This window comes from Otolemur garnettii, unplaced genomic scaffold (assembly GCF_000181295.1).
Source record: "Otolemur garnettii isolate 467f Iridium unplaced genomic scaffold, OtoGar3 scaffold00442, whole genome shotgun sequence".
Taxonomy (NCBI): Eukaryota; Metazoa; Chordata; class Mammalia; order Primates; family Galagidae; genus Otolemur; species Otolemur garnettii.
Window position 1 is genome coordinate 75401 of NW_003852837.1, and position 11087 is coordinate 86487.

Below are 11087 nucleotides of genomic sequence, written 5' to 3' on the forward strand. Positions count from 1 at the left end.
GGTTCAGTGGATGAATTTTGAGTGGTTGTAAAAATTCACTTAATAACAGCTGAGCTCTTTGGGTCATTCCAGTGAATTATTAAACCTGAGGGTGAATATGTAGTAAAAATTATTCCCTGAGACCCCATGTTTTGCTAAACTCCTTGAAGAAGTTCTCCAAGGTTGAAGAGAGAGGTAGTAGGGATAGTGAAACACACAAAGGGCAAATTCATTGCTGAATTGTTTAGCTGGTGTATACACTGGGAAACTGAAACTCAATCCTACAGGTGACTCTGATGAATTATGTGGAATGTACTTCAAAATTATCCTCTGCAGACAGGAGGTGAAGGCATTTATTCAATTCCCACCACCCACTGGTCTGTGATTGCTCAAGGATCTTAGCATCCTCATACATCTGTGGTGACCCTGCTGAGTGACCTTCCATGCTTTCAGACATATTCCTCAGGCAGAGAAGCAGAGACACATCACACGGGAATGGCCTCCAGCACCACAGACACGGATGTTCTCAAATCAAGTACTGAGGGGGTGTGATGTAAGATGGGTTTATTCAGAGAGTTTATTCAACATAGTTCTAGCTATTGAGATATGAGTAAAAATCTTCCAGGGGATTTGGTGAAATCTTTTGTGGTCCTGATTGAGGGTATATATATGGTGTCACCCTTCCATCCTCACCACTGTTTTTCCTGCTTTGAAAGGGAAAGTGATGTCTAGACCTACAGTAGACCTACAAGCGATGTACAGACCTGAGGTCTGTTAGACTAGGACAGAAGCAGCATGAGTAAAGAATAAGAAAATAACAAAAGTGCTAGTGTTGACTCACAAACTATTGTTATGAAGGGAAAATAAATCTCTCTATATAATCCAGAGTAAGTTGGGTTTTATTTTAGAGCAGTTGAATACATTCTTAAGACATTGGTCATACAATAAGTGATGTAGAAGGTCAATTCACCAGCTCCTGACAATAACTCACCTTCATATGTTTGCCAGTTAAGCTAAAGGCTACAAACTCACTGAATAAAGCTTTCTCCTTTCATATTGCTTAACTTAGAGACTTAAACCTAGCACCTTCATGGTCAAACATAATTCAAAGTTTCTTACACCACAGATTTCTACATAAATTGTTCTGATGTTTTAAAGTGAAATAGAATAGAAGCATTTTTTTTTAATGTAGGGCTGATTTTTAAAATACAAATAATTATTTTAGAAAAGGAAAGAAGTGACCAAGGATAATTTTTTTAAAAATAAATAAATGGGATTTGGTACACCTCTTGGGGATGAACACATTTATAAGAGGGATCTTACTTTGCCTGCCAAATGCAATTAGTGTAACCTGGATCTTTGTACCCTCAAAAAATCCCCAACAATTTAAAAAAATAAATAATTAAACAGTGGTCAATACAATAATGTAAAATATGTTCATACACTATTATCTCCATTTGTCATGCTAGGAACCATATGCTCTTAATTTAGGTTGGATTTACATTTTTCTTCCCAGAAAAATATGTTGATTACTAATTGCAGGATAATTAGCTAGACCTAAAAATAGGTTTTTAAATACATAAAAACATACTCCATTCATGACAAGAAAAGAATCTGTACTCTAACAAATCTTAAAAAAACAAGAAGTCCCTAAAGATGGTAAAATGAGAAAAAAATTGTCCCCTCTAGAAAACTTAAATTTTTGCCAGCATAAAATAACTAGTAAATGTTGTTTTTTCCCAATTACATCTCAGTCCCTGGAACCTCAGCTCTCAAGGGAGCAAATATCAATCCCTTGTGTCCCATCTATAAGCTCCTGATTGGGAATAACCATACAGAGAGACCTTGCTATGCAATCAGCCTGCACCAGAAGCAGAAAGAGAATCTGCAACCAACACTGGTGTAAGTTAAATGAAGCAGCCCCCATTTGAACATAAGCTGTGTGTCATCGTAGCGTGTGCAGTGTAATGGTGAAGCAAAGAATCACAGCCAAAGTTCCACCATGTTTAACCTTGAGAACAGGAGGAATCCCTTATCCTTGGTGATGAAATGAAAATGGGGTGAGGGAACTGAATTGGGCATAGAGTTGCCTGGGGAAAATGTGAGTAACGCCTGATTAAATGGTTGATGGGATGGATAAAGGAATCTAATATGCCCATAATGCTTTATTTGCACATGTTATTATGACTAATTTTTGAACATCTATTCAGTACTGGCCTTGTATTAGGAAGTTTACATAAATCAGTTCATTTTCATTACCCTAATCAGTATTCTAGTTTAAGTGGACTCCAACCTATTCTGGTTTCTCTGATAAGTGCTTTTATCTACCAGAAGGAAGCCTCCCTGAAAAACCTGTGCTTCATGCATTTTACAGTAATTATGTGAGAAGACAACTTACACAAGCACATTGGCCTTCATCTCAAGCTAAATGTGGAATTAAAGAGAATTATTTCCTGTTTTTTATTCAATAACTACAGAGGTAACCACACTCTGCTTGTTTGTCAAGGTATTGGAAAGAACCTGAGAAACCCATTGTCAAAAGCAGACTTAGTTTGCTCTTCATCCCACTAACAAAGGCACGCTCTGACCTAAAGGCACCCACCTTGTCTTTCGATGCACAACTCTGCCTGGCTTTACTGATGTTAGAGAAAAGGAGCCTGATATCTTGGGAATGTGGTGATTTTTTTTCCTTCATGACACATTTGTCTTATTTCACTATATTTCAGATGTACAGAAATATGTTTTAAGTAATGTAAAAACCACTCGTGTAGCTACCTTCTTGCTTCTGCAACTTGCTTTTCATTACTTGGGCACTTCATTTGAGAATTTGTCCATCGATAGATGTTGTAGCAACGTTTTCCTAATTTATTTAATAGTCTGTATTTTTTCTATGATGTTGCTATAAACATTCCTGTGCATATGTGTGGTCAGAAATTTCTTTAGAATATGTACTTTTACTGAAAATTCTGAATCATAGGGGAGCATATATTTAATTTCCCTAATACTGTGTATATTCAAATTTGTTTCCAACATGACTATACTAATTAACCTTCCCAGAGACATGTGTGACTCCATACTCTTACCAAAACTTGTCCTTTTAGACTAATGTTCATATAATTATATTTCAATATAGTATTACTATGTAATGATGTAATTACTAGTGATTTGTTTCTCGTTTTATATTTCTATCAATCGTTTGGATTTCCCTTCTATAATTACCTGGCCTAACTTCTTTGTGAAATTTTTCTTTGGGTTAATTTATAGAAAGTATTTACCTACATTAGATACTACTTTTTAAAAATTATATGTGTTGAAAACAAATTTACTAAATTTTCAGTCAGTATCCAGTCTTTCATAAATAATCATAAACAAATATAAACATGTAATGTTTATACTTTTTATTTTAATATAGTTAAATTTCCAGTGTTTTGTAATTTATGCTTTTACATCTCCATTACATTTTGTCTGCATACCTTAATCATAGATAGTCATTATAGTTTAGTATTTTATGAATAGATTTTTAAATAGAAAGTTAAGTCACTTGATGGTTTAAAAAATTAAACATTTGGCATATATACACACCAACTACTATTCTCAGTTCTCTTAGCTTTCTTTTTAAACAAAAATTGAGAAACTACAAAAACATTCATCAAGTGATATCAGTGGTATAAAGTATCATGATTGAATAAACATCCTGACCAGCAATCCATCATTGGGAGGAAATAAGTTCTGTTTTTGCATTTGTTTCTACTGGACAATTGAATTAGAGAAAGAAATGAATTTACATTTTTTATTTGGCCGGTGCTGGGTCTGAACTGCCACCTCTGCATTTGTGGCTGCTGCCCTACTCCTTTGAGCCACAGGCACCCCTGAAATGAATTTACATTTTTTTCAGAAGAAAAATATCATAAAGGAAAAATCAGTGATTATTTTAAGTTTAATTTCTCTACAAAGGATGTCTCATAAGTAAAATTAATAGGTGACAGAATGTTTGGAAATCTTTGTCAAAAACCAACAAGGGACTCAAATCTAAGATTAACAGAGAGTATTTACTAATGATCTTCACAGAAACATTTGCAAAGAAAATGAACAGGTAAATTATAGAAAAGTAGAATCCTCAAATTCTAAGAAGAATATCAGACAATGATTAGATTCATTTGTAGCTAAACTAAAACAATAAAAATGAGCTATCACATTGTACCCTCACTCCAACTTGGTAAAGTGTTCATGAAGAAGTGAGGATGTGGGAATCGCTGCACACACTAGGACTGTATACTGGTGCATCCATTGTGGAAAGTGACAAGGCAATACTTGGTCAAATGAAATGTGTGCATATCCAACAATTTTATCCCTAGAAATATACTCCAGAGAAATTTTCACAGAGAGATACTTCTACAAGTATAAGAAACAAGTTGTAGGCAATCTGCTATCCATCATCAGGGAAGATAAGGAATCATTAAAGGAATATAATCATTGGCATGGATAGCGGGATAAATTCTACAGATATTCTACACAGCCATGAGCCATGATGGCCTTGGCAGTTAGTAAGGAAGGGAAAAGGGAAAAGTGAGAATACAGATATACATCAGAACAAGAGCAGGCAGAAAGCTAAGGAAAAATCAATATTTTCAGATGTGAAATTTCTATTAGGTAAATTGGGGTATTTTATTTTAAATATATAATGTATAAGAAGTCCAACTAAATAAAGCCATGTTTCATGGATTTCTTTTCTTTTCTTTTTTTTTTTTTTGAGACAGAGTCTCAAGCTGTCACTCTACATGGCGTCACAGCTCACAGGAACCTCAAACTCTTGGGCCCAAGTGATTCTCCTGCCTCAGCCTCCCAAGTAGCTGGGACGGTAGGCGCCTGCCACAACATCCAACTATTTTCTTGTTGCAATTATCATTGCTGTTTAGCAGGCCTGGGCTGGGCTTGAACCTGCCAGCTTCAGCACATGTGGCTGGCACCCTACTCACTGAACCACGGGTGCTAACACATTTCATAGATTTCTTGACTGATGTATTTATGAAATGCCAATCAGTGACTGCTCCATGGCAAGCATCCAAACTGCAGGTGAAGTTTTAAGCTTAATTTGGATGTCAAGTTTCAGCTTTAGAATCAGCTGATTATGTCACAGAAGTATATTCTGACCCCACTCTGAAATCACAATGATCTCATTTTTCTCTTTCTCCTCCCTTCTTTCTTTGTGTGTTTTTAGCAGACAATTAACATATGCTAACCATGGAACAAAGCAATGGCACTGAAGTGACTGAATTCATCCTCCTGGGATTTGCTGGTCAACACAAGTCTTGGCATATCCTCTTTATATTATTTCTAGTGATCTATGTGACTACCCTAGTGGGTAACATTGGAATGATGCTACTCATCAGGATTGATTCCTCCCTTCACACCCCCATGTACTTTTTCCTCCAACACTTGGCATTCGTTGATCTCTGTTACACCTCTGCTATCACTCCCAAGATGCTGAAAAACTTTGTAGGGACAGAACAGTCTATCTCATTCATTGGCTGTATGGTGCAATTATTAGTCTATGGTACTTTTGCAACAATTGACTGCTACATCCTGGCTGCTATGGCAGTAGACCGTTATGTGGCCATCTGCAACCCACTGTGCTATGCAGCTGTCATGTCCCGGAGACTCTGTATTCAGCTGTTAGTTGGTTCATATGTCATGGGTTTCCTAAATACCTCTATAAATACGAGTTTTACTTTCTCTTTGAGCTTTTGCAAATCTAACACAATCAATCACTTTTTCTGTGATGAACCTCCAATTCTTGCCCTATCGTGCTCCAATATTGACTTCAATGTTATGCTACTAACAGTATTTGTAGGAATGAACCTGATATGCACCGTTATGGTGGTCATCTTCTCCTACATGTATATCCTGGCTGCCATCCTGAGGATATCCTCTGCTGCTGGGAAGAAGAAAGCCTTCTCCACGTGTGCCTCCCACCTGACAGCTGTCACCATTTTCTATGGGACTCTCTCCTACATGTATCTACACCCTCATACTACTGAGTCTCAAGAGCAAGAAAAAGTGGCTACTGTGTTTTATGGCATTATTATCCCCATGCTGAACCCCTTGATCTATAGCCTGAGAAACCAAGATGTGATTGAAGCCCTAAAAAAGATAGGAAAGAAGTGTTTCTAACTTGAACCTCAATTTCTATCTTCACACGTATCAACAAGCAAATCAATGATTGCTTTATTTTTATTTCTCAACCTTATGAAATATAACAAATGTTTTTGAAACACAAGGCAGTATGTAAGTATATCAGCAGCATCCAGCTATAGAAAATCACCTCAAAGGATTAATTAAACTTTAATTCTTTTTTTTTTTTTAAGAAAATGCATCTAATAAGATGTCTTTGAATGTGTTCTGTACAGTTTCATGGATTTTTTCTTAAAATATCTGTCAGCAAAAATATAAAGTAAATCAAAGAGAAGTGTATAATCAATGTTGTGTTAAGTATCTCCACTAAAAAGAGTATAAAGACTCATGGTGAGGGGGGGAATCTTTTTATCTGCTCATGAAAGGAACTGTTACTACTGCTATTTCTTTCTGGGGACTGGTGTGACCTGGGTTCATGTTTTTCAAGGGCAAAACCAAAACAAAACAACAGAACGCAAGACAACCAGGCTGGAGGGAGTGAAGGGAACATTTTACACATTGGATCAGAGACCAAGGCAAAGGTCTTATGATATAGAGCACTGGGAGTTTGCCTGAGATGTTGGCCTTTTATTGTAAGTGTGACCAGGAGTCAGTGTAGGATAACTGGGGGACTTTAGACAGATCATTGCATTGGACAGATCCTTCTTGCTGCTGATTGGAGTATAGATTATAAGCAACAGGTGAATTAATGAACATGAATGAAAGATATATGTGAGAAAAGGTTTATTCCGTTTTTAGTTAATAGTTAATTTTGCAGAAAAAGTAACTATATTATATTGCCTTAGAGCTGAAGAGCTGAAGCTGTGCCACAGTTTTCACCAATTCTTTATCAAAGAGGAGAAATATTCTTTGCTGTGTACATAATCTGAATCTTAGTTTTAAAAGTAAGCCACAGGAAATTTACTTGGAAGTGCATACAAAATAAATGAATTAATGGATAAATTGAGATATGGGTAGGTCAACAGACGTGGGATGAAGCAAGTTTACTAAAACAGTGGTCACCAACCCTTTTAGCACCAGAGACTGGTTTCATCTAAGACAGTTTTTCCAATGACTGGTGGTGGGTGGTGAGGAGGTATTTTTTTTTAAGTCTGATTCAGGTGCATTACATATATTGGACACATGATTTCTGTTATTATTACTCTGTAAGATATAATGAAATAATTATAAAACTCATCATAGTGCAGAATCAGTGGGACCCCTAAGCTTGTTTTTCTGCAACTGAATGGTCCCATCTGGGCATGAGGAGAGGCATTGCCACCCTAAGGGTTTTGCTTGTGTCCTTAGTTCCATCTCAGATTGTCAGGCATTAGATTATCACAAGGAGCCTGCAACCTGGATCCCTCACACGCACAGTTTACAGCAGGGTTCACATGCCAGGAGAATCTAATGCCACTGCTGATCTGACAAGAGGCAGAACTCAGGCAGTGATGCAAGTCATAGGGAGCGGCTGTAAATACAGATGAAGCTTTGCTTCCTTGCCCACTGCTCACCTCTTGCCATATGATCCAGTTCCTAACAGGCCACAGACTGGTACCAGTCCATAGCCTGGGGGTTGGGGATTGCACTACTAAAATGTTGATGTTGAACTCTAGTGATGGGTATATGGATGTTCACTGCACTTTTTAAAAATATCTGTTTGATAAACAGTGCTGTGAAAGAAAAAGTACTTGAATGTACCCCTGTTTTGAACAGCATTTAAGTTCACTATCCTATACTTTCTTAACTTTTAGGATTGTACCAGGAGGATAGGTGATTAGGAAGGAAACAGTCGTGAGATCACTTTATTATGCACTGATTAGGCAACAAAGGGCATACTTGTATTGTTCGCCATCAGTAAGATTTCCATCAATAAAAACTGTGCACTCACATGGTTAAGCAGGAGTTTGGATAACTTGAACCCTGGCTTTCTACCCTACTCCCCCAGCCTGAGATCTGGATACTGGTCCCGAGGGATTGAGTAGAGTCAGAAGTGGAATGTGATTCATGGGTAATACTTGTAACAGAAGAAGTCTTTTTTAAAAATTTATGACTCATAAATAAATAGGATGATAGGACTCCATCATCTTAGGAAAGGTGCCCATTCTGTGAGTCTATGTGGTTTGTGGACTTTGTTTTTGGTGGCTGTAGGAGGAGAATAACTCTCATAATAATAATAATAATGATAATTAAATTCTGAATGGGAGTATCTTGCTTATAAAATCATTCCATTTGCTTACTTCACTTCATTGTCACACCATACACTCATGCACACAGACGAGGTAATAAGGGATTGAGGTATGAAGTGTTCATTACAGGGCACTAAATTAATGAACTGAAATTAGAGTTTAGGTTCGTGACTTTTAATACAGTCACCCTTATTGATGCCCAGGTGAAAATGCAGGCAAATTCTCATCACCTAATTTTGACAAGAGTAAAGCTTTAGAAGAAACAGTGAATCAGAGAAAACCATATGAAGCTAGACATAGAGGAGGTGTATCATACATGAGTTGAATTCCAGCCACTAAATTCTCCTTTACTTTGGTTTTCCTGATAGGAGAATTAAAGAGCTCTGACTGTGAAGTCAGACATTCCTGGGTCTGAGACTCTACTCCATTCTCCCACCTGTGACATTAGGAACATTGGTCAGCTCCCCAACTCCAAGGGTTTTCACCTATAAAATGAGCTTCATTATAGCACCTGCCCCATGAGCCTGTTATGAGTATTAAATGGAATAATGCTTATGACTTAGTGATAGTATATGTTTATAAGTATTGATAAGAATTTATTTAGCAATCTCAGTTCTGGGAATTAATTAAAAAATTAAAACCAGAATCTCAAAGAAATAACACTTCCATGTTCACTGAAGCACTACATACAATAGCCAAGTTTTGGAAATGTCCACAAGTGGATAGATGAATTTTAAAAATGTGGCATATACATACAATGAAATATTATTCATCCCCTAAAAAGGAAATCCTGCTATATGCAATAACATGAATTAACCTGGAAGAAATTATGCAAAGTGAATAAATGAGTCACAGAAGAATAAATACTGTGTGATTCTACTTATATGAAGTCTCTAAATTCACAGAGGCAAAGAATAGGATGGTAGTTTCCAGGGGCTGGGGGGAGAAAAAAATAAGAGTTGATCATCAGCAGGAATAAACTTTCAGTTATGTAAGACAAAAAAGTTCTAAAGATTTGCTTTACAACATTGTGCCTATGGAAACCAATACTGTCTTATACATTTAAAAGTACATTAAAAGGGTAGCTCTCATGATGTGTTCTAACCACAATAAAATAAAAAATATAATAATTCATAGAAGTGCTTCTCCTATATCTGATATTATTTATCTTTCTATTTAACTGAAAGGAATCACCTTAACATGTTTTTGAAATCAGAAGATTCTCATGATAAAAAACTTTAAATGGTTTTTTAGTTATCAGGAGAAACTTCCCGGTAAGTCATTACACAGGATGGATTTCCATGAGAGAGGCCAAGGAGGACTTTTAAAGTTGTCGCCTCTTAGATTCGGCATCCATCTGTCTATCCGTCCACCCATCCATCCATCCATCCGTCCGTCCATCCATCCATCATCTCCCCTTCCTTTACTGAGTGCCTCCTCCCTGAGTGTCTACTACACATCAGGCAGGTCCTGCTGTCGTGGACATTGCAGGCTACAGGGGAAGACAAATTAAGAAATCACACCAGTGAATGTACAACTATACCCTTGGTGATTGCTATAGAGCATATCACAATAGGCCAACTTAGCAGAGAAGCGTCCTGGGATGGTGGGTAAAGCTGAGACATGATATGGTGCTGAGACCTGAAGGGGAGTGGAAGAGTGACCAGGTGAGACAGAGTGAGGAGGGTGACAAAGTGGATCAGACACCGGGATCAGGAGCAAAGACCTCATGGCAGACGAGTGTGGAGGCCTGAACAGAGCCCATGGGCTGCAGCAGGGGAGCGAGGGCCAGAGCGGTAGGAAGTGGGGCAGTCTCAGGTTTGGACTTTATTCCAAGAGGATGAGAATCCACTGGAGAGTGTGGACGCGGCTGTCATATAACTCCTGGAGTCAGTTAGCATAAAGGGGCAGGGTCTTGGCCTGCTAAGCCACCTTCATTCACAGAGCTGAGCCCATGGTGGGAAGAGCAGAGATAAGATGACCTGTGGGAGAGGACATCTACATTCCAACTCAGTGCCTCGTGTCTGGGGAGCTGTGAGTCAGCAGGCCTTGGTTTCCTTCCTCTGGGAAGTGTGTTGAACGGGCAACAGAAATACAGTAAGTGCCTCAGCAAGTGCAAATACCAGGTGAGATGGTACATTCAGAAAAATGATGATTTTTATTGACAAGTAACCCACTAAGCAAATTAAAGTTTTAATAATAGTTAAATTATTATAGATAAATAATTATCAATAAATTTTCCATTTCACTCAGCCCCTTTTTTTCTTGCATGATCCTCAGCTTTCTCTTTACTATTCTCTTGGCACTCTTAATAGCATTTCTTTCTTTTTTTTTTTTTTCAACTTGAGAAAAGTCCCTTCTTAATAGCATTTCTACGTGAGTATGAATCTTTAAACAACCAAAACATTGTTTAAGAGCCCTCAAGTGAAGAAATAAAAACAATGTACTCCCACTTCCTTTTTGTCAGTCTGGCCAATGGCCTCTGGTGTTTCCTGGCTTCTTATTTACAGGGACAGCCTTCAGGGAAGAGGTCCTCAGGTGTCCTTGATATTCACATTCCCAGCACACTCAGGGACACCTATGGGGTAATTAATTCCCAGAATAGCAGGGAAGAGTCCTTGCTCATCCATGTGCTTCCTTAAGAGATGCATCCGCGTGTGAACATCATGTTTCGTAGTAAGTCTCCTTCCAGAGGGCTGCAGACTTCTTCAAAGCCCTGTGGGAAGAGTAAATAAAATCAGGAGGGGA

At 37.8% G+C, this 11087-nt stretch overlaps 1 protein-coding gene across 1 annotated transcript; it reads left to right on the top strand.

The window, feature by feature from the left end:
- The first annotated feature begins 5220 nt into the window (after window positions 1-5220).
- On the top strand, window positions 5221-6150 carry LOC100956153 (olfactory receptor 5AK2-like). Its single transcript, XM_003803706.1, has one exon. It carries the CDS (start codon window positions 5221-5223, stop codon window positions 6148-6150), a length of 930 nt encoding a protein of 309 aa, XP_003803754.1.
- The last annotated feature ends 4937 nt before the right edge of the window (window positions 6151-11087 follow it).

What these genes read in the sequence shown, in the direction of transcription:
- LOC100956153 (XM_003803706.1), top strand. Translation starts at nt 5,221, where the DNA reads ATGGAACAAAGCAATGGCACTGAAGTGACTGAATTCATCCTCCTGGGA.